Source organism: Cryptomeria japonica, chromosome 4 (genome assembly GCF_030272615.1).
Source record: "Cryptomeria japonica chromosome 4, Sugi_1.0, whole genome shotgun sequence".
Classification (NCBI taxonomy): domain Eukaryota; kingdom Viridiplantae; phylum Streptophyta; class Pinopsida; order Cupressales; family Cupressaceae; genus Cryptomeria; species Cryptomeria japonica.
Genome location: NC_081408.1, coordinates 676069825 through 676097152, shown reverse-complemented (window position 1 = coordinate 676097152; position 27328 = coordinate 676069825). Strand labels below are relative to the sequence as shown.

The 27328-nt window shown below is 35.1% G+C and overlaps 1 protein-coding gene across 1 annotated transcript in view; it reads right to left on the bottom strand.

Annotated features, from left to right (window-relative positions):
• The window catches only part of LOC131046859 (stromal processing peptidase, chloroplastic), a 193716-nt gene that overhangs the window by 135124 nt on the left and 31264 nt on the right, over positions 1-27328 (bottom strand). The window contains exon 4 of the mRNA XM_057980653.2: positions 18232-18430. Coding sequence (XP_057836636.2) covers positions 18232-18430 — 199 coding nt within the window. The remainder of the gene's footprint in view (positions 1-18231; positions 18431-27328) is intronic.

Sequence of the window (27328 nt, the reverse complement as noted above, 5' to 3'; positions counted from 1 at the left end):
CATATGATATCGATCGGATATGATTAAAGCACTATTATCATTAACATATCGATCGGATATGATTAAGCACCATTATCATCAGCAATGATACCGATTCATTATCGGGCATGGTATAAACGTTGTTATCATTAAAGATACCGATTCATTATCGGGTATGTCTGAAGCACCGATTAGTTATGAATTGGTTGTTGTTAGCAAGGGTCACAACCAAGTGACATCTTGGTCGGACATGTCTAAAAGACATGTCCGATCAAGGTGCCACTTGATCGTGGCCACCCTACTACTTATACATCATTCCAATCAAAGGAGATGACATTGAAATCGATAAATGTTCATTCTCCTTACCTGCAGTAAAAGTGAAAGATAACAATATTAGTATCATTGACATAATATCAAATTGAAATACACCATCCTGCATATAACCTGCCCATTAAATTGGAAATTACAATACATTTACAGTCAAGATTCCCCCATTCCCATTTATTTCCCCTCTTTCTCTCACAAAGTCGTGAAGTGCAAGAGTGGAAGTTTTTCCCATTTGAAGAAGGAAAAATGTTAGTTGCAACTGAATATGATGTTGCCTTAACACTTTTCAGTCTTCATCACAGTATTCTAGGTTGTCCATCAATGTCAGATTTGCCGTTATCACCAATTCCAAAGAAGATGAAGTATAAATATGACAAGTACCAAAACGAAGTTGCACCTTCCCAAGTTTCCTCTCCTTTGGATCGCATAAGAGATACAGAGATAGGGCATGTGGACATGTCAGAGTTTGTCAAGAGGGTTGAGGATCCACAAGATAGCAATATGCAGCGGTTGTTGGACAGCCATATCCATCACGCATCTTCTTTCCCAGTGGCTGCCCTAGAACCTGAATTTGTTCTCGCTTGCGCCCATCACTTTGACAAGGAGACAAGAATCATTAAAAATGATGATGGCGAAGCAATAATCCGACTTGATGCAGACACAATTGAGAAAGTCTTCAGAATACCTCCTGCACCTGTTTACATGGAAATCTCCAAAGAGAGTGCAGCTGAGTATTATGTGAAAAGGGAGAAAGACTGCAAACGTCATATCAACAAGTGGATCCATGAGCCACGAGCCGCCTTCTCAAGGTGGGCTAAGTTGTACCGCTGTGACTTCAAATGGAAAATAGGAGACATCATAACCCTCCTCAGTAGGATAATAGGCCTTGAACATTCTAATGTTTTTGAGCCCTAGATGTACCAGTTCATCATGTTCATAAGGCAGTCCCATCATATATCATGGGGAGAAGTCATCAGCGATGCCTTGTGTGAACAACTTTCAACAGTCTCTTCCACCATGACTTTCTACATGAACTCATATTTGGTGTACTTGGCAGCATTGCTTAGACATTTTCCAGGTCTTTCTACCAAGGGTGATCGCTCGCTTATACCGCTATGGGAATATTATGATCAGTTGCCTTTGAGACCCAGCAGATTGCATTTCAGAAGAGTCCAAGATGCATTCTTCGGTTACTTCATGTGTCAGTTTGACAGAACTCTGAAAGAACAAAAGGGTATCAGATGAGGCATGGGAAAGGGTGAGTGAGTATGGATGCTTGTTTCTACAATTCCCGACCTTCACCTATATGAGAATCGGATGCTATAGTGGGCAACCATATATGCTCCCTAGATACCCAACTGATAAGATCATTCTTATGGAGTTGGGAAGACAGATCATGGCTGTCCAGGCTCATCAGTCCATCAGACATAAGGTTGAAATGGGGATCTCTACAACAAACCCATTAAAAATCGGCCGGTATTCCCTTGTCACATCCGTTAAAGCCAAGGCCATGGAGACCGAAATGCAAGAAATTAAGCTCAAAAGGTTTAAGTCCAGATCTGATTTTGATTACGGGGGTATGAAGGAGAAGATCAAAAAATCCTCCGTGCACGTGCATCACATTGAGGATATCTGGGTAGATCTTCGTATAGAGGTCGAAGTTTTGAAGATGGATTACTGTAGGCTCACTATTCAGCAAGTTGTTGATTTGAACTTATTGGATATTCCACAAGGGATGATTGACGATGGGCACGTACTTGATCCTGAATATATTTCACGAAGGGTTGAAGAAGCTCCACTTCCTTTAATCCAATGGTCACACAAGGAGTGCATATCCATTCTTGAGAGATTTCAGCCTATCTTGGCTAACACCAACACTTGGCTGAAAAGTAATGTTGTTAGACTCATAAAAATCAAGATTGGAAAAGAAGATGATTCTACGAGGCCTCTTTGACGTAAGTCTGAGATTCAGGTTGACAACAAGAAAGGTGCATCATCTTCGGGCACAAGGATCAAATTGCGAGTTAGTTGGGCAGTAGTGCTTCCTCCTGAGGAGGCGACAGTTCGTGGGAAGGAAAAGTCACGGTTTCATGTTCAGGTGATCGATCTGGACAATCCAGAAGAAGGGCAGCAATCTAATGATGCTCCTAAGTCTCCAGCATCGGACTCGCCTCATGAGATCCCTCCCCCAGTTTCCATTGGGACGCCCCTTTCTCCTCCTAACTTTATTGTGGATGAATCTCCTCAGAATGTCGTTCCTATTTCAGCATACGAGCCTCCTAATCATCAACATGAGAGTGTGTTGGAAGTTCCTGAAGATACTCCTGCATGTATCCAGCTGTCAGAGATTGATACCTCCACTTCTGGTTTTGAAGAATTTATGAGGCAATCTTCATGCCCATTGGTTACTGAGCAAACCGTGGTCGCCATCCAAACAAATATTCCTCCCAGGATGACCATGGTTATTCAAACAGAAACTACTTCTCCTTTGCCTACAGTTGCTACTGAAGGAGAGTTGATAGCTTTACCTCCATGGCTTAGTTCTTTTACTCCAAAAAGGAAGAAGCAAGAAATCTCACCTGATGCCTTTGATTATCAGCAACTTAAACAATCTAGATCCAAGGTTGCTAAAAAGGCCAAGACTATCTCCAGAGTAACTGTTGACAGCAACAAGATGAAGGTAGCTGAAATTGTTGAACCCATTGCAGATAAGCCACTTGAAGAGATGTCAGCTGCTGATTACAAAGTTACAAGGATAGAATTGGGTAAGCAAACGCATGAGGTGATTAAACATGATGCTCAATTTTCTGTAGCTTCACTGGTACAACGGTGTGATGAACTTCTAGCAAAGAAAGACAAGCTAGAAGAGGAAAACCGACAACTTATGGCAGTTGTTCATAAAATTACAAAACCTGCTGCTGAAAGGAGTAACCCCACAAGTTCTTCCAGTTCCCAAGGATCAATTCGTGGAGTTGAAAGGGCTGCTCAAAAGGTACAAGCATTGGATTCCTAGATTGATCATCTTCATGATCTATGTGCACAAGTGATGAAAGACATTTTTCAGATGATGTCTAAGTTGAAAACCGTTGAAGAGAAACTGGATCAGACTTCCGATACTTTCAAAAAGAATCTGGAAAGTGTTGAAGATAGTTTGACACTCTGGCGTACCATGCCCCAACAACAGTTGAGTGTTCTACAGAAGCATGCTATCATCTCTTCTAGGGTCATGTACTTGGAATTTGAAGAGCTTCTGGAAAATAAGGCCCTTGTTCTTAAATCCCTCATTGAGGAGATTTGTGATGCAATGAGATTATGGGGTGAAGTTTTCCAAGATATTGTCTCTCATTGTGAAAAGGCCTCTTGCAACATAATAAGTCAGGATGGAGAGCTAATACTAGAAGAAGAAGTTCTTGCAGATTTGCAGATAAGGATTCATAATGAATGGAGGAGCGATCAATTCTCAACTGCTTTAATTCAAATATTGATGAAACACCAAATCTTTTTGCATGAAATTCAGTCCATCCTGGAGAAAAACGGCTATGCGCTCTTCCAATGCCATGATACCATTGTGAAGACCATGGTTGTTGCCAAGAATACCCATGAACCAGATCCCGATGAACTACAAATGATCATCCAAAAATTTGAAGGATTCATGTCTTCACGTGCTACAGCTTAAGTGTTTTTCAACACTTAGTTGTATTTTTCCACATTTGTAATCTTTAGTTGTTTTTCTTTTGACAAGTTACATGTAAAAGTCTTTTCGTAAAATGCAAGTTAAGTCATTACTTGCACTTTTGTAATTACATGTAAGGCAACTACAAGTTGTGTTCAGTTAGGACTGTAGTTGGAATAAGTCTTAGTTAGTTATTGAAGTCTTAGTTAGTTATTGAATAAGTCTTGGTGGTTGAGAGAATCTCTCAAGTTAATTAGGATCCTCCCACCTTTTTTTCAAGGCTCCTCTTCTATAAATACTTGAGGGGGTCTATTGTAATCTTTATCTTTTTGGAAAGCAAGCAAAAACTCTGCCAAATTTACAGCAAAGAAATCTTTGAGCTTTCATGTGTGAATTCAAGAATTGAAAGGAATAGAAGGAAATTGCTCAAGCTTTGAGTCTTTGTGCTACATTCTTGAGTTTGTGTTCTATATTATCTTTCTTGCAAGTGTTTCTTAAAGATCTTAATCGCATTTGATTTGCAGTCTTTGTGCTGCAAGTATTTGAGGTTAATAAATTAGAATAAATACTCTTTTGAGAGGAGCTGTCAGTCTTTGTGCTTGCACTTATTCTTCAGAGAGTTTAGAAGCAAATTTTGTGAGAAATAGCTGAGAGTCTTTGAGCTTATACTCTTTCTCATTGTTTTAAGTAGAAAAGAATAAGATATTCCAGTCTTTGAGTTGTTCTAATTTGTTCTTGATAGCGTTAGTATAGAAAAGGGTAGATAGGACTTCATATAATCAAGACTTTGAGCTTGATATTGTTGTCCCGTCCCGAAGGAAGTGACGGAAGTCTTTGAGCTTTCAGGAAACTTCATTTCCTTTCTCTCATTTCATTTCAAAAGTTGTTGCTGCTGTTTTATGTTAAATTGCTATCACTTTTCTGTGAAGAGAAAAGGATATTGGCTTTCTTGAAAGAAGAAGAAAGACTGTTGTCCCATCCCATTTTATTTTTAAAGTTGTAGTTAGATAGAGGGAGCCTTCCCTTAATTAGGATAGTTTTACTCACACACTGTGGTTGAAACCACAATTTTGTATATTTCCCCAAGTGTACAAAATTTTCAACCAACATGTCCACTTTTGAATGCCACTTAAAAATTCATGATCATCAAATTTGGCAACCCATCATATAGAGGACTATTGCCAATAGAATTTCCTAGCTCAATTATTCTAGTTTCTGCAACTCATTCACCTTCTTGGTTATATGTTTCAAATAATTTCACAGCATCAATGTTTATACATTGAGTGTGGCAGAATTTTTCTTTGGAATATTTTTCCTTCCCTTACCCTATCATATTTTTCAAAAGCTATTTCCAAAGTAGTTTACAAAAAAGTTGCCTTACCATTTTTATCCTTCTCAAACATTAGTGCTATTCAAAACCCTATATCCTCAAATATGATATTTGCTAAACCCTCCCTATTACAAAAATTTTGACAAGGATTTGGATCCCCATATCCTAGAGGCTATGCCAAAACCCTATATGTGTTCCTTCAATGTTACTTACATTTGTTTCTAGAAACTGTATGATATTGCTAGGGTAATCACCAAAAACGTATATGTAAGCATTGGAACTTTCTACAAACCATCTAGTAGACCTAGTAGCAAATTTTAATTCTCTTATGGACCATACATCAGCACAGCTTTTTCCATTGATTATAGGTCATATTACTCGAGTCAAAGGATGTGTGACTTGATTTTAAAAATCTACTACAAACCATACATCAACAATATGATCTTTGAATGGTTAGTTACAAGACACAATCTAGGGATCAACTAGAGTATATAACAACGCTAGGATTCAAACATACAATAAGTGAGCTTCAAATTGCAAAACATATAGTGTCAATGTCAAGTACAGCAGTATGAAGCATAGTTGCAAAACTCAGAGTACTCACAAGCCAAATTGCCAAGTGAGTTATGCGCCCAATAACTTACCAATAAGTTTTTGTAAAACCCATGGCACATGCTGATTTTTTCATGTAAAACTCGTGAATAAATGCAAAAAATAAAAGTTTTGTGTTAATAACTCATCCAAATTCATATAAAACCCTTAATCTTGCTTACAACTAAAAAAATACGTTTTTCACTTCATTTTCACACAGTAATGACAACTTAGAGCACACAATGACACGACGACTAGCAATAAAGGTTTGTGTGATTTCAAAGGCCTTAATTTGAACTTGGCGATGAGGGCTCGACCCCTTAAACCCACTATTGTATTGCAATAGGGAGTGCCCCAAGGGCACTACCCGCAAACCCCACGAGGGACATTGTCCCCAAAAGCCCACAAGGGGCATTGCCCCTCAACCCCATCGAAATCTCCATTCCCAAATCCCCATTAGTTATTGGGATCTCTTGTCAGATAAGAAACTTGATCACAATGAGGGGGTGAAGAGAAATTGGGATACAACTCTTGAGTGTGCTAACTTAGATATTATTATCGCACAACGTGCCAAAAAACTCTTTACATGAGGCAACTTCTAAATATGACATGGCTACTGGAAGTCAAATTGTAACTCATATAGAGGTTCAACTCGTTTTTTAGTCTAAGATATGTATTAAATTCTAATTTTGATTTATAAATTATGGAAATCAATAATATGCTCCACAAATTTAGTAATATGGGTTTTTTAAAGAATATTTTTAAAAATATGTATTTTAAAATTTTTGATAGACTTGAAAAGTTTTTCAACGATTTTTTGTCGAATCCAAAGTTTTTAAAATTTTGGGCTTGCCAAGTTATGGTCAAGTCTATGTTTTTCAACTATGGTACCAAGGCATCAAAATCAACAAAGAAAACTAACGTCGAGGACCTACAACAATAATTTGACCAATAATCAAGCAAGATTTGGTAAAGCATATGTCATGAACATCAAATGGAATGGCATTCACAAATGCAGCATCCTTTTTTAACCTATACGGTTTAGTAGTGTCACTGACAAGCTTAAAGACATAATACTTCAGCTTTAACACAAAGATAAGGCATATGGCTTCAACACTAGAACTTACAAGCACGGGCCATATAGTAGCACTTAAACACTCATATACTACAAAATTAGTTAATTTAAACTTTCCAAGTTGTATCATTGGCTACAATGTTTGAACAATAGTAGGTTGATCCATGACAAGTAATGTGTCATGCCCCCTCCTTGATCCTAAATGAAATAATTATTATTTTTAATTAATTACCAAAGAATGATAATTTGAAACCTATTTATTTATTAAATTAATATTTATTACTAATAAATATTCAAATAAAAAATAAATTAATATTATATTATAAACATATTTTATATATTATAAACTATAAACATAATTTACATTTTCTTAATTGTAAACATAATTTATATGTATTCAATAATAAATAATAATAATACAATTAAAAATACAAAGGAGTAAACAATGACTAAAAGAATCATATGATGAATAATTGTCATTGATGTCAAAGTAATTTATGATGAACTTATTTAATGCTTAGAAATATACTACTTACATATATATAAAACCTAAATGAAATAATTATTATTAATTAATATGATATTTATTAATTAAGGATTAATTAAAATTATTAAATATTATTATTTAATTAATATTCAATAAAAATAATATTCTGAAAATATTCAAATAGAGTAAATTAATATTATTATAAACATTACACATGTTTATAACGATGTCTATATTAAAGGGAGACTTGAGAAGTCATCTGTTTAGAACTAACAATAAGCAATGAAGCAAACAACCATTATTATGGAGTTTAATAATACGAAGACAGCGATCTAAATTAAAACAATGATTTAAAAATATTTTGTTAATACACCAATGAAGTGATTATAATATCCACTAATTAGTAATTAGTCTTTAATATCAATAATCGTCTCATCAATCCCTTATCGTAAAGTGAAGAATCACTATTGAACAGTGGATATCAACCTAAGAAATACTAATCGAGCATATCAATATTTTGGCGATAGTAGTTTGGGGAGCAAACGTTTCACATCAATCATATTTAGTTCGACATTATAATTAATTAAGAGACTATAGTGTTGACCGAATAATACATCATCTCTTCGTTATTTTATACGTAGTCCAGTTCTGAACACCAATACGACTTATCTATGGAGCAATGGAGTTGCAAGCTAGACGCTGAGCAAAGTATGGAATTACAGTGAATTATTGGCATGACCTTCCTTCTACCATCACGATACTTTGTATTTCTATATGAACATCAATTAGTCAAACACTTAAACAAACAATCATTAAGTTCTATGTTTGTCTTTAACCTATCTGCTTATGTTAAGAGGAGATGCAATATGATTATGGAGAGACACATCACTTTGATTCTCAAATGATGCAGCCATTCCCTCTTGCGAGATACAAAAGGGAGATCAAATTTGTTCTATCAAGGAAAGGGGATTATCTTTTATTTATTTTTTTATCCTGTTTGGATCAATTCTATTGAGTAAGTGCCTTTGGTATAAACTGGTCACATATTATTAGAGTAAGAGGTGGGGAAAAATGGCACACAAGAGTAATGGCTGTAGGCACATAATCGATTGCATAAGGAATGTAGAAAAACAATCTAATACAATCATATAGGTAATAAAAAATATTTATATATAATCGGCAACCACCGATCATATCAGATCGGAACCATTATTGAGCTATGGGCAGTAACATCCTTCTCTTGGTGGTAGGCATGGAAAGCTATTTAATATGTATGCCTAATATATGAAGCCCGATAATGTCTTTATACAGAATTAAACAATAATATTAGCATAGATGGAAATATGTAATATAGCAGTACATAATTTCATGAAAGTGGCAGAACAGATCTGACATGTGTCAGTTCTGTCTGCCATTATCAGAAACTATAATATTAATAACCAATAATGTTTGAAGCAATGGTAGTATTAGTAATCTATATAATAGATTATTAGCAAATACATAAATAATTGATAATAGAATTGAATTCATTTATTTATTTTTTTATATATTCATTTATTTGTTTAATTATTTATTTCTTTATATATATATATATATATATATATATATATATATATATATATATATATATATAATGTTTTAAACAGACAAGTAACACATTAGATTGTAAATCAGAAGAGTTCATAAGATAATAAATAGTAAGAAGAAAATGTTTGTAAATAAATCCTCACTACTGCTGTTAGTATTCAAGAAGTCGGGAATTGAGTTTTTCCAAAGAGGGGTGGCATAAATCCAATTAATAAGATGAGTCCCAAAGATACGGTAGGGATCGGCGACCCATAAACCTTGAGGGCAAGGTCCTAAGATCGGTAAGGACTTGGATTTGTAAACTTATTATGGATGCATGATAGATGAACAATTTACTTATTAATAAACTAATTGATTGAACTATGCAATATCACCCATTTGATTCTTGTTAGGATAGATTTGTGTCCTAACCAATTTAGTTGAAGCCATACGTATATGGAAATATATTAATTATGGTCAAAACGAGCCTCAACCATGTAGGGGACATTACATAATGATTTAAAATTAAAACCAAGTGGTTTTAAATAATTCTTTCCACCTCCACCATTTTATCTTTTTGCTTTATTATTTTTAATTATTCCTCAAAAATAATTGTATAACTTATTTTTAATTGGTCATCAACATTTAGATACTTTATTATTTATTTTCTCATCGTTGGTTGTTTCTACGTCAATCATATTTATACTTTCGATCCTTAGGTGATAGATTTTTAATTTAGGACCATTTACCACATTCTTGACCAACATCCCATCTAGATTTTTCAATCAAAAGGCTCCATCCCCACAATTTTGTATATTTTGAATGGACCAAGCCACATTATCTTAAATTTTCCTATACCAATGCTCCGACTTCAAAATTCATTCTTCCAAGATTCTCACATCTCTATTTCTATCTTCTTTTTGCAACCTCTATAGCCCATAGTTTTAGTCATCTAATTTGTGTAATTGATGAGTTCTCTAAGATTCTCCTTCTCACCCATTCCATTTTCTACAATTGTTCTTAGACTTGGTACTAAGTATTCCATAGAGATAGCTACTTGTTTGTATATTAGTTAAAAAACAGTATGGCCTGTGATTACCTTATATGCCATTTGATAAACCCATAACACAGCAGTGAGTCATCCTTCCAAATCTACGCCCTCTAGCCATATCACTTTTGGGTGATCCTAGTTACAACCTTGTTCTTGGCTCTATTTGGCCCTTGACCATAGGGTAATAAAGACTTAAATGAAAGATACAAAATTCTGAAGTCATCAATCTGATTGCATGTTTGACAAAATGCCCCTCACTTGTTGTAATGTCCCCGATTTTTAAGGTGACAATTAATTAAATTGATTTTCATTAAGTTATCAAAATATAAATAAAATATTCATACGATGACTTAATATTAAATAATTTAATTAAATAACAATAAAATAATAAAATATACTATAAGGTCACTTTAATTAATAAAGTCCTCCTGATGGCTTGATCTTCTTGATGTTTCCTGGAGATCTTGGGGTTATAGCAAGGCATGCTTTGAATTTGATAAACAGTCTTATGATTTCTGGAGACGAAAACCTTCAGGAGTTTGACAGAAGGGCTGGACGAAAACCTAGTTCTCCCTAAGGGTGGATTCATGACAGAGTCTACATCTGCACAAATTTGTGAAGTCTCCTTTGGAGACAAATTCTTCACAAATTTGTAACACTTGTTTTAGAAATAAGATATTTCATCTATTTCCTATTTTGAAATAAGTTTATTATAGTCTGAATATTGTTGGCAAATCTAAGTTATATTTGGAGGTAGACATTATATTGTCTAAAGAATAATAGCGCCGACAGAATATAAAGTTTTGACCGATCCTGTATATATTGGCTCTTCATTATTCGCCAAGTTGGGTCTCTGATTGTTGTGGACGAAGATTATTAATATTATATGGGGGATCTGTAAATGATTTAGTAATGCGATTTCATGAATCGCGGGTTCGCCATTTTGGTTTTATAGTGCAGTATTATTGAAAGAGCGTAAATAAGGATTGCAGCCTTTCATACAACGGCAGAGATTAATATAGCATGAATATATTATTTTCTCCAATCTGGCTGGCTGGGGTCATGAATTTCATTCTGGGCATAAGAGCTGTATTCAGTAAGAAAACTGCCTTCTATTATAGATTTCCTCAAGGAGCGCAGTCTATTCCATAAGCTGCAGAAGTCTGTTGCAAATGCTGTTTGTTCAGCGCCCCCCAACGCTGAAGCAAACACATATATCGTGAAACTCAAAAGATTATACAGAAGAGGAATTTGCCATTGAATGACAGTCCTGTAAGAAAGGCATTTGAGGTATGTTTTATGTAGTTGAGGATTCTTTGGCTTATGAAGGAAGCTGTCCAATAAATAATAATGGTATGAGACTGCAGAGAGCTCTAATCATTGTGTTTTTTATTTATCCTCATTATTTCTGGTTCTGCCACAATTTTATGCACAAGCTTTGAAAGTCATATAGGCAATGCAATTCTGTTTCTTTATGCTTCTACAAAGCTATGATTGCATGCATCTTATAACCAATTATATCAAATTTGCAATTTTTGGAATAATAAACAGCAGTACTGGAAGTTAAGAGTTCAGGAATAGGTGTTTTGCAGTAGAAATCATTGTAGCCTCTGAAGGGGATATTACACTTGTAATCTAGATAGGATCCCTAAACCTTCTTACTATTTCCTTGTAGATGAATTTTGTCATACTTTGAGGATTGTTGCCAACTAATGCTCAAGCTTTTGAATGCTTCATTAAGAACTATGTGGCAACTACTATGTACTTAGACTATCTCACCTTGCTTGTTTTTTAAAGTCAAATGAAATCAAGGCCCCAACTTACAGAGTTCATATGATTGGGAAGGCTAGAGGAGCATAAAGCCACTTTTGGTGGCTTTCTTGTAAATTAACAAGTGTCACATCATTATACCCAATTAATGGCATCTTAGTGCAAGGTTGGCTACAAAAGGCACATTTGAAGCAATTTATTTGATATAGCATTAGGATCCATGTGACCCCTCCAAATCCTCAAATGCCTCTTGGAATACGTTCCAAATCTCCTCCTTCATAACACATCATCATAGCACTTGATCAAGGCCCATCTTGTATATAAACCCATTCATCAATTGGAATTTAAGAGCCTTCAATGCTAACTCACTTTATTCAACAACTTGCATATCCTCTAGAAAGAATCCAGTTACAAACGTTCACCAATATTTTCATGTTGAGGATAAGATAGCTATTTGAATATATGAGCATCAAGAAAATTCCCATTCACATCCCTAGGGAGTTCTCTCAACTTTATCCGAGAGAGCTGATGAGCTATAACATGACTTATCCCATGCCTAACAACAAGCTTAAAAACAAACTCTGTACAAGCATCAACCACCTAGTTATTTAGCCTTGAATAAGGAGTTTATTAAAAGATACAGCAATGTCTAGTGGTCCACAAAAAAATTAAATGGTGCTGAAAGAAAACAGTGTATCAGAACTCACCACGAGTCAGGCGAGTTTCCCGAGTTGGCGAGTTTTGGTAGCTCGTGAATCGGACTCAACAAGTTTTTTGCATGACTCGCGACTCAGGCGAGTTATGGACTAACTCACCGAGTCCGAGCTCCCGGACTCACGTGGCGGCAGGTCACATTTTGACTTGTAAAAAAAAAAAAAGTTTTTTGACATGTTTTTTTTTGTATTTATTTTTCATTTAACCCTAAAAGGTCTTCTAATTGCTAGTTGTGAGAAGAACAGAGGAAAAGTGAGAGAGAGGAAGGAAAACAAGATGCCATAGGTTTGCAACCAACAGGGAAGAAGAGCATCAAGGAGACCACAAATCACATTGGGGAGGCCATAGGCTTGCATTGAGAGCATCAAGGAGTCCATAGCAAGACTTCTCAACTAATTTGAAAGAGGTAAGTGTTAAACTTTGTAGATTTTGTTGGTTTTTTTGGTATGTTAATGGATTTTTTCATTTGTTTGTTAATTTTAACAGTTAACTTTCCAAATCTTGAATGTTTTTATTTTTTTAGTTTAACTTCAATGAGAGAAGTAGAATAATAGCCAAGTGCAAACCCTACATTTTTTTTAAAAAAATTTGTAAACATGTATTTACAATTTTTTCTTAAAAAAAAGTAGGGTTTGCTGATTTTTTATATTAGTTTATCACTTTATAAAATTTTCTTATTGCAGCAGCCTTCACTTTTTAAAACATTCATTTTTCACAATGCCTAAAAAAAGATGAGGCTTGGAAATATACTGAAGAGTTTCCTGGCAGACAAAAAAATCAAACAAAATGTTTTTTTGTAAAGAAATTAATTTTGGTGGCATCAATAGATTTAAATACAGTGTTCCACGGAAACGCGTTTCCCCCTCCCAAGCCCAAGTCCCCCCGTCCCCGAAACCTGTCCCCAAAACTTTTTCCCTTTGTCCCCCATCCTCGAAGCCCCCCATCCCCGTGTCCCCCCATCCCCGACGACCATGGAACACTGTTTAAATATCATATTGCCAACATACCTGGCCATGATATTGAGGTATGTAAACTTAAGATTCTCAAGTTTATGGCTTATGCATTTTAATTTTTTATTTTATAATCTAGCCTTAAAGTTGGAAATGAGACTGATTTTTTTTTCTTTTCATTATTTCAGATAGATGGTGGCAAATGTTTGGGCCCTCAACCCCGAATCTTCAAAAATTTGCCATCCGTATTTTGAGTCAGCGATGAAGCACTTCTGGATGTGAGTGCAATTGGTCCATGTTCGAGCACATCCACTCGAAGAGGCATAATAGATTGTCTGTGCAGAGGTTGAATGATCTTGTTTTTATTCATTACAACCTCCGTCTTAGGACCAGACAAATTTTGGACACTGACTCCTCTCTGATCACTCTAGCGGAGATTGATCCAAAGTCTGAGTGGATCACTAAGTCTACCAATCCCATCTTCACTAAGGAGGACCATGAGTGGGTTGACAAGGTAGACAGAGAGGCTGAGGCTATGGCTATGGCAGAGGAGGAGGATAGAGCACGATCCGGCACAAGCACAACTGATGTTAATCATTGTGGCACCTCACAGGCGGAGACTATTGCTACTCAGTCATCCAGGACCTACCTTAGACGCCTTTGTAGGAGGCAAACAGACTACTCTGAGGCTGAGGATGAGGATGAGCTAGAGCCTGAGCCTGAGCCATAGACTTGTTTTTGTTTACAGTTACATAAATGTTTGGGAACATTTGATGTCATGGATTTTATATACATTTGACAACATTTATAACTCTATATATCTATGTTTTTTTATTTCCTTCAACTACAATTTATATTTCTATGCATGTGATGGATGTATGTGATCAAATTAGCTTCTATTTGGTGATGTTATAGTGTCTTTAAGATTTATTCAATAATGGGTGCATGAAACAAGTTTTAAATCGTTAAAAATCTCTAAATTTCAAGGGTTTTTTTATTTTGCCGAGTCACAAGTCGAGTCGGCCTTACCGAGTCCGAGCGGAGAACTTTGGCATAAACCATGCCAAGAACCTCCTATTTAGTGGTACTATGATTCTTCTCTACCCTGGACAACAATCAGCTTCCAAACACATGAGATGATACACTCCCTAGGCTCCTACTTGAGCCAGGGTAGCTAGAATAACAAAATTAGAAGCATTAACATGAACATGAAAATTCTCTACCACAATCTGGATATATAAGGATAGCTGAACTAATTTAATTTACCATTAGTTCTTTGAGGCCTTGCTCTTGTTTGTCGGACTAGACAAGCAAGGTCTCTTTCCTCACTAGAACATTCAAGGGATAAGATACTTGTGCAAAATTCTTGATAAGTCACTTGTCATATTCAACATGGCCTAAGGAGGACTTTATTCTAGTGACATCACTTGATACTTCATCTGCAAAATGACCCTTATTTTATCATGGTTTACCTTCAATCTGGCCTTATACACATGGTAAAGGAGCATCACTTGGGATACCATGAACCTACATTCATTTGCATCCAAACCCCTACTCTACACCATCACATGCATTGTTAGAGCCAACATATGTGTCTCTTGATCGGTGTAAATGAACCCAACATCCAAAACAAGCCTTGAAGTTTCCCATTGATATCTTGTAAAACATGTGTAGAATGATCCACTAGAAAGTGGTCGGACCATTATAAAGTCCAAATGGCATCTAATTATATGCATACACCACATCTTCCACCATAAACATGGTCTTCGTTTTATCCTCACCAATTATGCTAATCTAGTTATAACCTAGAAAAACGTCCATAGAGGATTAAATCTTGTGTCTTGCCATTTCTTCTAGTATAGGATTTTTAAATGGCATAGGAAAAAAGTACTTAATAGTGACTACATTTAGACTTCTAAAATAATTACATTCTTGTTTGTCCCAATCCTTTCTTCATACTTATTACTATCGAGAATACCCATTCACTTATTTGCAATTTAAAGATTATACATTCATCAAGCATTTTATCAAATCCCTTCATGTGCTTTTGTAGCATCATTTCAATTCATATAATATGTTTTCCTCCACAATAATTGTGCTTCAAGTACTAAAGGGATTCTATGAACACATATCTCTAATGGTAACTCTTTTAAGTCTTTATATGTCCAAGCAAATACATCCTTGTATCCATGCCTTGGATACTACCAAATTTGTGCATAAGCTTCTCATCTAACTTAGCATTACCCTCTTTATATTCAATAAATTTAGAGAAGAAATATGTTTCACAATCAGCTCATTCTTTTCTTTTTCATTCATCAATATCCATGATCTCCGCAAAGTTACAACTAGGCTAGAAGACTTCATAATCTTCTATTTGCTAATGGAATAGACCTTTGCGAGAGTCGATTTCATCCTCATAATAGGAATGTAACTCCAAAAACCCTTTATCAGATATGGTAACTCTATTTCCACAAACTAACCATTCTTCATTAGAGTCGGATGAATCTTCAAATGAGGCTACATTTTTGCTCACTACTCAGTTCTTTAAATCAATTACATACTTTGGGCTCTATTTTCAAAGGATATCAAACTATTTTTCCAATTATAGTCACCTTTGGTTGGTATTAACCAATCGCAACCAATGACCACCTTCTTTAAAGAGATGACTACAAAATTCAACATAAATGATTGAATGTCAATAATTAAACGTTTGGGCCACAAGAACTCTCTACAACTTTATATTGTACAGTTTTGCTCCTACCAACTAGAAGGTTGATGGCCAAATTTTGGGTCTCCTGGAACTCCTCCAAGTCTCCTATGGAAAGACACGCACACCAAATCCATTGTCAAACAATGTTATTGATAAGTTTTCTCCCTAGCATCTCTATGTGCATAACTGCAATTAATCGGCTAGGTTCATCATTATGACCATAGGGTCAATTACTTGATTGCCTCAAGAGGAGGTTCCCCTAGCATCTCAACCAATGTTGTTGGTTTGTCTATCGATTGGTACTCTATATGGCAATGCATATCCTACAATGACAAAAGATCTTCAAATCCATTAATATTAAACTTCAACCCCTTTGTTTCTCAATAGATGGAATAGATCGATTACCTATGGAATTTATCTAAGGTGACCCTCCAAATATTATCCTTTTATGGAAGGTATCTGTTGAACATTTCTCACCACTATTGACAACATCCCTATACTAGACCCTTCAACAATGATGCATTACACAACAACACATACTCTATTCTAGTCAACTAAAGGTTCCCCCTTGGTATCACTCTCTCCTACTAGTGGTTCAACTTGCCTTAGCATTATTGGTAGTGGATCTTCAATTAGTAGTTCCTATATATCAAAAATATTTCTTTCATAATCAACTAGTTCTTATTTTGTAAAGAAATAGATGTTCAGCTTTTCTTCAAAGTTGAGAACTCTTCCAAAGGAAAGGGCTCTATCAAAGCTCCTATGGAGTCCACAAACTCTATCAAGCTTGCCAACCTTAATCAATCTGCAAGATCAACATACACTTCCCTTTTAAGTAGCAACTATCACACAATCTCCACCCACACAATACTTGTCAATGGCATTTGATGTTCTAGTACTAGATGAACCCTCCCTTGGTTTTAACAATTTGACATTAGAATGGCTACCCTTTGTCCTTAAAAGAAGATTGGCTAAAGCTGCTCCAAGATTAATAGTGCCAAAACTGAGGCATACACGTTTTGGAACTCTGTTTCCTGCCATAATTTCTACATTGACCCATTGTTGACAAGAAAACACAGATCATCTAAGTAAATGTTTGGGTTTTAAAGTGAAATAAATGTCCTGCATTTTATTTTTGTTTTTTTGATGACCATAAGTTACCATAAATTTTTCAAACTACCATAGGGATAGGTATATTACAGAATCCTGTTTGCATAAATTTTTATTTTTTTAGATGGAGAGAAATTGCTCACAAGGTTCCATCAGGTTGCTCAAAGGACCATTGGGATTCAAAAAATATGGATTGGATGTCATGAGTGCTACAAAATGTCATCTACCTAAGATTACTCCTAAATCATATAAATACAAACATAAAATATATATACATATACATATATATATACATATACATATATGTATATGTATATGTATATGTATATGTATATATACATATACATATACATATATATATGTGTATATGTATATGTATATGTGTATGTGTATATGTATATGTATATGTGTATGTGTATATGTATATACACATACACATATACATATACATATACACATACACATATACATATACATATACACATACATATGCACATATACATATTAATATGTGTATTAAATTAATCTAACAATAAATAAAAAGTACATAAACAATGTGACTATTACTCATTATTTAACTATTTAATATGATATTCAACTATAATGTAAATTATCAAGAATTATATAATTCAAAATCTTGTCCAAAATGGACTTTAACATGTAACAAATGCCCTGAACAAAGAAGTATCAAAAACACATGAAGACAAAAAAGATGGAAGATAAAACACTAAATTACAAGGCATAGTATAAAGAAACTTATGACAAGAAATAGATATATCGAAGAGTATAGAGGATAATGCTTGTAGAACAATAATGACTGCACAATATTTTGTGGCTCTAACCTACATATTTGTCTCATAATGATAAATTTACTATTATAATTATACATGAAGCCAACCTTAGTCATGAAAGGTGAATGAACGTGAAAAACAGTATGATGAAAATCTGTATAAGCATTTGACCGAGCTCCTGTCCCTAGAAGTTTTTCACGCTTTTTACTTCCAAGAAAAGCAACATGTTCAATCATATGGGCGATACCCTGCTCATCTTCATCCTCATCAACAGATCCAGCATGGATTTCCATGTGGGCCTCAAATCTGCAATTAAAACAGAGAATATCAATGATATGAATTGGATCATTTAAAAAACTGCTTTAAGCAGTCTTCAACAAGTTTCTCATTACATTTTTACAAACAATAAACAATTTACTAAATTTCCTACTAATTGGTAAGAATTGATTGATACAATTGGAATTGGCATGGCTGGTCAAAGGTTCAATGGCCCATCTATTGATGATCTCTGGAACCAGTTTTGACAGGTAAGGTGTCTGATGTAAAGTCAATTATCGATGAGCCAAAGGTTATCTAAAGGAAGCAGGGTTGCACTATCATGTCCAACGACTGATGGACTCGTAGAAAAAACAGGATGCTGCTGAATTTTTTACTATCTTTCTTGAGTGGCAGAATCTTCTTGAAGTCAATCAATGCTTTAGGGAAGATTAGAAATCTAATTTATGTGTATGATGTTATGGAATGTAAAGACCCCTATCAAATCTGGCTTGAGTTTTTTCAGTTTGAGTCACTTGACATTTGGTCAAACACTTGGCTTGCTTTGTTACCACTGAGATGGGCAGCCTGATTTGATCTCTTTGTGTGTTTTGATTAATTATGAAGTTTGTAGCTATTGACCTAGCCTTGTTATGCTAATAAGACAATGAACACCAACATTAGTTTTGCAGAATAATATAATAGAAAAATAAAGAGTTTGCTGATAATGAGAATCAGTTAAAACATATATATAAACTGGAGAGTCTCTTCCTTGTATTTTCAACAATGTATCCCTGAGATTAAGGAAGTTACAGCATACCCCTATGGAGCAATACACAAAAGAGTTTGATGGTCTCCTTTATACTATCTTCAGCACCTATTCGCTGCTCCAGTCTCAATGCCTATACGCTAGGAGTATTACCAGCAGCAATAATTCCCATACATCACTTCCAGCTGGTTCCTGTTCTGCACCTCTTATTCCCAGGCATGTACAAACTTACTCCAAGTTAGTCCAGACCTGTTCAACACTCCTGCTGTTATCTACAAACCTGTATGACCCCTTAACAGCTGTAGCAATACTGTACGGCACCCCTTGATCATTCTCAGACCTATACAGCACTCCTGGGACAGTATTAAGCCTGTACGGCACCCCTATCCAGCCTTGAATGGCCCAACTCCAACACAAGCAAATCAGCAATCAAGTACGGCCAGCATAGGAGAGATTTATCTTACCAATATCAGCTCAAACTCAGCTCTTATCTCCTCAAATCGATCTTTCCCTAAATGTATGAAGCTTCTTATTGAAAAAGGAAAATACCTGAACATTGTTACCTGATTTTTTCTTTGATACAAGCATTAAATTTAATCTCCAAACTATGTCTTCCAAGAGCGTAGAGATTGTCAGCAAAGAGAGATTTCGTCCTCCAAGCCCAATAATCAGATTTCTAAGAAGTCCAACAACATAATACTAATCTCATCCAAGCATGCTCAAGAAAGAACTCTTCAATTCATTTTAGAAGTTGCGCATCTTCCTTGCCAATGTGGGATAAATAACTTTTCCTTTATTTTATTTCCCCTTTTTAGTCACCCACTTAAGAGACTCTTTAATTAATATAAAGAAACATTAAATTATGTCCCCCAAGTCCCCCTTTATAAAATCATATTATAAATCAAACTTCTTTTTTAGCTCCAAAAATGATCTCTTCATCAAAATAATGAAAATTTGATATGCAAGGTCCCTGTTTTGTGCTTCCAAGATTTAAAACTCCTTCCCCCGGTTCCGACGAGCTATCACACTAAGGTGCATTTTAAATATTTTAATTATTTTTTTGCAACCTTACTAAAATACTTAAAAATAAACTATTAATGCAACAATTTGACGAAAATTGTCGCGAAGCATCGGAATTGAAATCTGATCGCACTGGAGTGACCCCGATGAAGAATAATGACAAATGAGGCCAATCGGGTGACTTACTATTAATAGACGTTCCCTCCAAGAATCTTGGAGCCCAAACCAGAAGCTGGAATTAACATCTGAAAGTGTCATATGACTCCTCTAAACCATCTGAGCTCCCTGGTAACATCAAATTACCTCCCTGAACAAGCTGACACAAACCCAGAAAGTCAGCGACAACTGTACTACTAGAGAACCCAAAGATTTTCAAAACTGTACGACAGCCATAAGCTTCAAAGTTTGATGGTTTTAACAATAAAATGGGGCAATTCAACCAGCAGCAAATAAATCTCAAGCACAGACCTCTACTTTCTCCAAACGAACCCTTCCTAGATGCCAACCTTCAAAACTTCAAAAATGGGAAACATAGCTGTAAACAAAATTCATATTTCACCTTTCCTCCAATTAATCCCCAGGCTGTATCTTCCAACAGTGTAGGGATTGCTGGCTATGAGGGATTTCTTCCTCCAACCCCACTAACCAGATTTCTGAAAAAATCCAGCAACACGATATTTAACTCATCCAAACATACTCAAGAATGAGCTCTTCAATTCATTTACAACTTCATCTTGGAAGTTGCCCATCCGCCTTGCCAATGTGGGAAAAATAATTTTTCCTTTATTTTATTTCCCCTTTTTAGTCACCCACTTAAGAGTCTCTTTATTAAATATAAAGAAACATTAACTTATGTCTCCCAAGAACCCCTTTATAAAGTCACTTTATAAATTAAACTCCTTTTAAGCACTGAAAATGATCTCTTCATTAAAATAATGAAAATTTGACATGCAAGGTCCCTATTTTATGCTTCCAAGATTTAAAACTCATTCCCCCGGTTCTGATGAGCTATCACACTTAGGTGCATTTTAAAAATTTTAATTAATTTTTGCGACCTTAGTAAAATACTTAAAAATAAACTATTAATGCACCAATTTGACAAAAATTGTTGAGGCATCGGAATTGAAATCTGATCACACTGAAATGACCCCGATGAAGAATAATGACAAATGAAGCCAATCGGGTGACTTACTATAAATAGATGCTCCCTCCAAGAATCTTGGAGCCCCAACCAGAAGCCGGAAATAACATCTGAAAGCGTCATATGACTCCTCTAGACCATTTCAGCTCTCTAGTACCATCAAATTACCTCCCTAAACAAGCTAACACAAACCCGGAAAATCAGCAACAACTACACTGCTACAGAAGCCGAAAATGGGGACATTACATGGAATAACTTTTAAAGGAAGTGGGGAAGAAAAATATAGTACAAGCAGTCACCAGCAATGCAACAAATCATGTTGTTGCATCTTTCTAAGGTGGTACAATCTTCTTTATGTCAACTGATGCTCTAGGGAAGATTAAAAATGCAGATTATTTGTGTGGCATTACGGAATAAACTTTAAAGGAAGTGAAGAAAAAAATGTACAACAAGAAGCAGCAAAGTATTTGTTGCATCTCGTTCAGGTTGAACAATCTTATTTAAGTCAACTGATTCTCTAAAGAGGATTAATAATGCAGATTATTTGTGTCGTGTTATGGAATAACTTTTAAAGGGAATGAGGAAGGAAAATGTACTACAAGTAGTCACAAACAAAGCAGAAAATTATGTTGTTATAGGAAGATTACTAATGGAGAGAGGACTGACATATTTTGAACTCCTTACTCAGCACATTTCATTGATCTAACGTTGGAGGACGTTGGAAAACTAGAACGGATCATGTTAATTGTGGAGCATGGGCAAAGTATCTGTAAATACATTTATACCCATCTCCAAGTACCCCTTTAATGATAAAGTTCACAATGAACAACCAGATGGTCTTTACTTGGTGTCATTTGTTTTTCAACCTTATGGATTAGCTTGCAGTCTTTGCTACAAGGAAAGGCTTCTTTGAAGAAAATATTTATTTGCTAGAACTGAAATGAGTCATCCTATTCAAAAAATGACTATTGGGATCAATTTCGTTGTTTGATATTTGATGAGACCCATTTGTGTACTCCTACAAAAGAGATTGAAGATATATGTCTTTAAACTTCTCTCTTTTTCCTTCTTTATTGTTTAGAGATTTTATATTTTCTTCATTTACAAATTCGGCTTAAGTGTAGAGTTAATTTTTTAACTATCTGACTTTTTACAGGTGATTTAGCTGTGGGTTTCTCCCCACTATAGGGTTAATGGAAGAAGATTAGGAATGGGCTACATTTGCAAGGTAATAGACCAAGCCTAGGAGCATTTTAAATGTATCCATGGCAACATGGTAGAAAAATATGAGCCTATTTGGGATATCATAAACCAAATTTGGATAAGACAACTTTATAGGTCAATTTATGCTTGTGCATATTTCCTCAACTCAGCATTCCTATTTCTTGAAAGCTTCAAGGATGTTGAGGAGGCTATTCAAGGCCTCCACATCATCATAGAGGCAATGGAGCCAAAGTCCAGATTGACAGCAAATATCATGTCCAAAATTGAGGCCTCTATACAAGCACTATGAGATATCTTTTCTTGAGACATGTACAAAATAGGCTAGATAAAATTTGCATTTTTGGAAACATTGATTTGAATATTTTCCTACATTGTTACTGTTGGAATCCAAGAACACTGAGAGGGTGGGGTGAATCAGTGTTCTACCGGTAATTAATAATTTAATTACTTTAGATACTTTACCAATTAACAACCGGTAAGCATATAAACAAGATATGATAAAGAGCAAAGCAACCACAAAGATCAACACCATAACACCACAAATTTATATGTGGAAAACCTCAAAGAGAAAAAACCACGGTGGGATTTGTGACCCACAATATCTATCCACTGGCCAGCTGAATAAATATTACATAAAAAAGGGGCTTGCACATGCAGGAAGGCACACTGCCTAGAGCGCACTACTCATCACAAAGGAGCCTCACTGACTATAGATATAAAGTATTGAATTACAAACAAAATTTTGAACTTTGAGTGTGCATCTGATATGCCGGATGAGTTCCGGTTTAAGTACTGACTGTACCGGTTATCACTATCTCCTTCCTTACAGATAACCTTGTTCGCTTCCCAATCCTCTTGACAAATAACCAAGACCAACAATAGATCATTACATTCGCATTATGTCGATCAATATCTCGCTCACATGATATCACATAACCTATCACCTCTATATATCAAAATGCCCTAGCCGGATTGACTTACATACCCTTTACATACATAAACATGAATGCCTTATGTCAGCTTACAATCATATTACAAAAGATAAAAACATGTCGGCCTAGACAAAAATATAAACATTAATCTTTGTGATTGATGCCGCTAAAACCTTTGTCGGATCAATCTTCTATGTCGGCCTCCAAATACTGGTTCCTAGTTTTCCGGTTTCCCTTGCTTGCCGGTTTCCTTGAATGCCAGATGTTAAATCTTGAATACCGGAGGATACCGGATAAGCATCCAACCCAAAATGATGTGTGTTCCCATCAATGACAACACCATAAGCCCGGATGAGTGTCAATTGCCAACAGTTACTAAATGCTGAATTTTTATCATCCACAAATATTAAACATTTTCATTTATTGTTACCAATGCACGGTAAGAAAGTTTTGGCACTAAGTGTCATGTCCCCTCTAAGTCAGCCAACTAGGGCCTTCTAAACCCATAAACAAAAGTGTTTATTAACACTATATTCAATAAATAAATTAAATATTAGTATAAAATTATAAAATACTAATAAGTTTAAAATTTAAATTTAATATTAAATTTTCTCATTTTTGGTGCTGATCTGGAAATTACTTTATTTTGGGCCAACTTGGATTTCCTACTTCCCAGCAGCTGGAATATATAGTGCACTCACTTCTTTTGGAAGCAAAGCTTTTAAGCCTCTCTCATAAAGGAAAGCCCCTTGTACTATCTGTAATATACTACCCCTGATTTCAGACCAAATTTTTGGACTTTTCCTTTTCACTTTCAGATGCTTTAGTAATCAGGCATAATGTCAAACAGTTGCCCCATGAGTCAACTTTTAAATTTTTCTTCAATGTCCTTTGTCACTCAGATGATACTGCTGTGTAAGAATGTTTTTGTTTTGTTTGTGTTGAATCCCTCAGATTTGTAATAGTAAGGTAATATATATATATATATTTATTAAATGGATTTTTAACACTCAGAAAATTATCAAGAGCATGTAATGACTGAACCATTAAGATATGCTTTGCACATAATAGAAAGGGTGTACTGTCCCAAATTGATAAATTTGTGAAATTAACTTGAATTTGCGAAATTAACTTAAATTTGCAGCAAGGGACAGAAAATTGTAATTTACTTCACATTCCAAACCCTCAAAGAATTAATCTTTCCAAATAAACTGAAATACCCACAAAGATTTAGCAATAAATCTTACAAACTATACACCTAATTTGTCAATCGGATTGTCAAATCAGCCCAAAACTTCACCAAAATTAACATGCAGGTAAATAATATCAAATGAATATTATTTTCATCAAAAGCATAGTCTTGAGGCTGATATAAACAAAAATATACTTCTGCTACAAATAAACCCAAAATAGTGAGCAAATATGAAGGTTAAAATGTGCTGCAAGCTCACAAAACTTCAGGATAAACTCATCAAACCTCAAACCAACTTTATTAATGACAAAATATCATGAAAGTACATTAAATTATAAGAAACCCAAGGCCTCAATGCTGCCATTAACTTCTGCAACACATGCACACTCAAAACTAAAGAAAACCTCAACTATTCAGCACAGTGATAACCTCTAAAATGAGATTATTCAATGGCATTCCTCGACTCCCGTCCTTAGATCACCTTGGAAACCATGAACATCCAATCCAAAAGTCTCCTCCACTAGTTTATCAGCCACTGAAGAAACAAGCAAAGCTTAGCTGAAATCTGCGACAAGAATCCTTTCCAAAAGTCCAATTTCTCAATATATCCAAATTCAAACCAAAATGGGTACCAAAATCCAACTTCCGAGGAAAAGGAAACTTTCCTTTGCCAAGTGTCTACAAACTCCCCATGAGTTGCCAACTTTACCAAAATTGCCAATTAACACTAAAAGCCAACAAACTATCCAAGTGAAGTTTCCCCAAAACCTCACACCAAAAAGTGGGAAAGATATTTAAATTAAATATCTTTTGAGAAGGAAACAAATTCAAACTTAGCCAAAGATTCAAAGTAACCTTTCCAAAAACCAATGCCACCAAATAGGGCATTAATTTTATATTTATTTGTTTGATAAATTTTATTTGCATCAAAACAAATAATATATTGAATTAATATTTATCTTTTCTTCAAACTATCCATTAATCTTGACTTACTATTTCTGGACAGTGATGACTTTCTATTTTTAGTAAGTTTCTATTTTTGGAAAAAAGGGGGCATGACAAAGGGCAATGTCTCTTCTTATTAGATTATAGTTGAAAAAGATTAACGACACAGATTAATCTCTATCCTTAATTTGCAAATGTAAGTCTGTAATTGATAATGCATCTATCATAATGGTGGTTGATCATGCTAAACTTATTCATGTGTTTTAATTTTTTAATCCCTTCTTGCAGCTTATCTCCATTATTACACATCTGATTCTTCCCTCTCTTGATTTGACCATCTTTAAGGAAGGTGATGGCATGGTTTCTCTTATTCACATCATATCATTTTGTTGTAGGTAGTATGATGAATTGCTTGAATGGCACCCTTCTCACACCATTGTCCAGACAACATATCTAACTCCAAAATTTCTCAGATGCTCGTGACAGCTCATAAATAAGTGTCACCATTATTGTTCTCAATCTCCAGAATATTGATGGATTTTACCTTTAGACAATCTTCATCATTGCAATTGCTAGGACCACACTCCACAAATAGCTTTTCAAATTGATTTTAATTAAGGCGACATTCCCAAGAAAAATGTCCTCACTTATTGCATTTCCAGCATTGTATCAAGGTCCCCTTTTCTCGCTGGGTGTTATAGGTGATCTTGGACTCCTACCATCACTGTTTTTGTGACTACTGAACCATTGACTTTGTTGATTTCCAAGATCCCAACAGTGGTTGTTAGTTACATTATGACAATCTGCTTGTGGTCTTTTAGCCTAGTCAAATTAAAGGAGCATTATGTTATATATGTGTTTTAACATTACAAATAGATCAAGATCTTACTGGACATTCTTCTTTGTTACATCATTTTAATTCTTTTCTGCCATTTCAAATATCAAAGTCTTGGTTTCTCTAGTTTTGATTTATTATACTTGCTTATATTACAAGTACAGTGACCAGGCTCATAGTCCTCTTCACTTCCATGTTGCATTTGTAAGTGCCATCATTCTTCTACATCCAACATGCTATTGTAACTATCATGGATTCAATGTTGGTACAATTAACCTTATTTGTAATGTACTTTGTAGCCTATTCAAAATGTGTTATTGTTTCAAATCCACCTCAACTGATTTTTTCCAAATCAATAGCAGATTTACCATTCTCAGATTGCAATCCTTTATAGATTCATGCATCCTTGTTAACTGCTAGTAATATCATATAAGAACTGGGCAGCAGCATGCCAATTCTTAAATTCTGTCAAGAGGCCGTTACACTTTTTCCATGTATCCTTTTGGTCTTTGAGATGATTATACCATTTAATAAAATGGTGTTGTAGGGTACCCCAAACAATCTCCTATCTACTTATGTCAACAGTAATTGTTTGTTAGATTGACCTTATAATAGTACACTCAACTTACATAATAAGACATTGGGTCTTCATCCTTGTAACCATTGAACCTTGCTAGTTAATGATTCATTGAACATTTTGAATTCATTCTTTACCTTTTTAAAGAAGACTCTCTGATTTCTACAAAACAATTTAGCGATAAGACTTATCTGGCAAAGTGAGGCTTCTCTTGTTACCTGTATAGAAAATCAATTCCATGTCCTACATGACGATGAGGTAGATTTGGGAATCAAACTCTTCCAATAGTCTCTCCTTGAACACTTCCAGATATC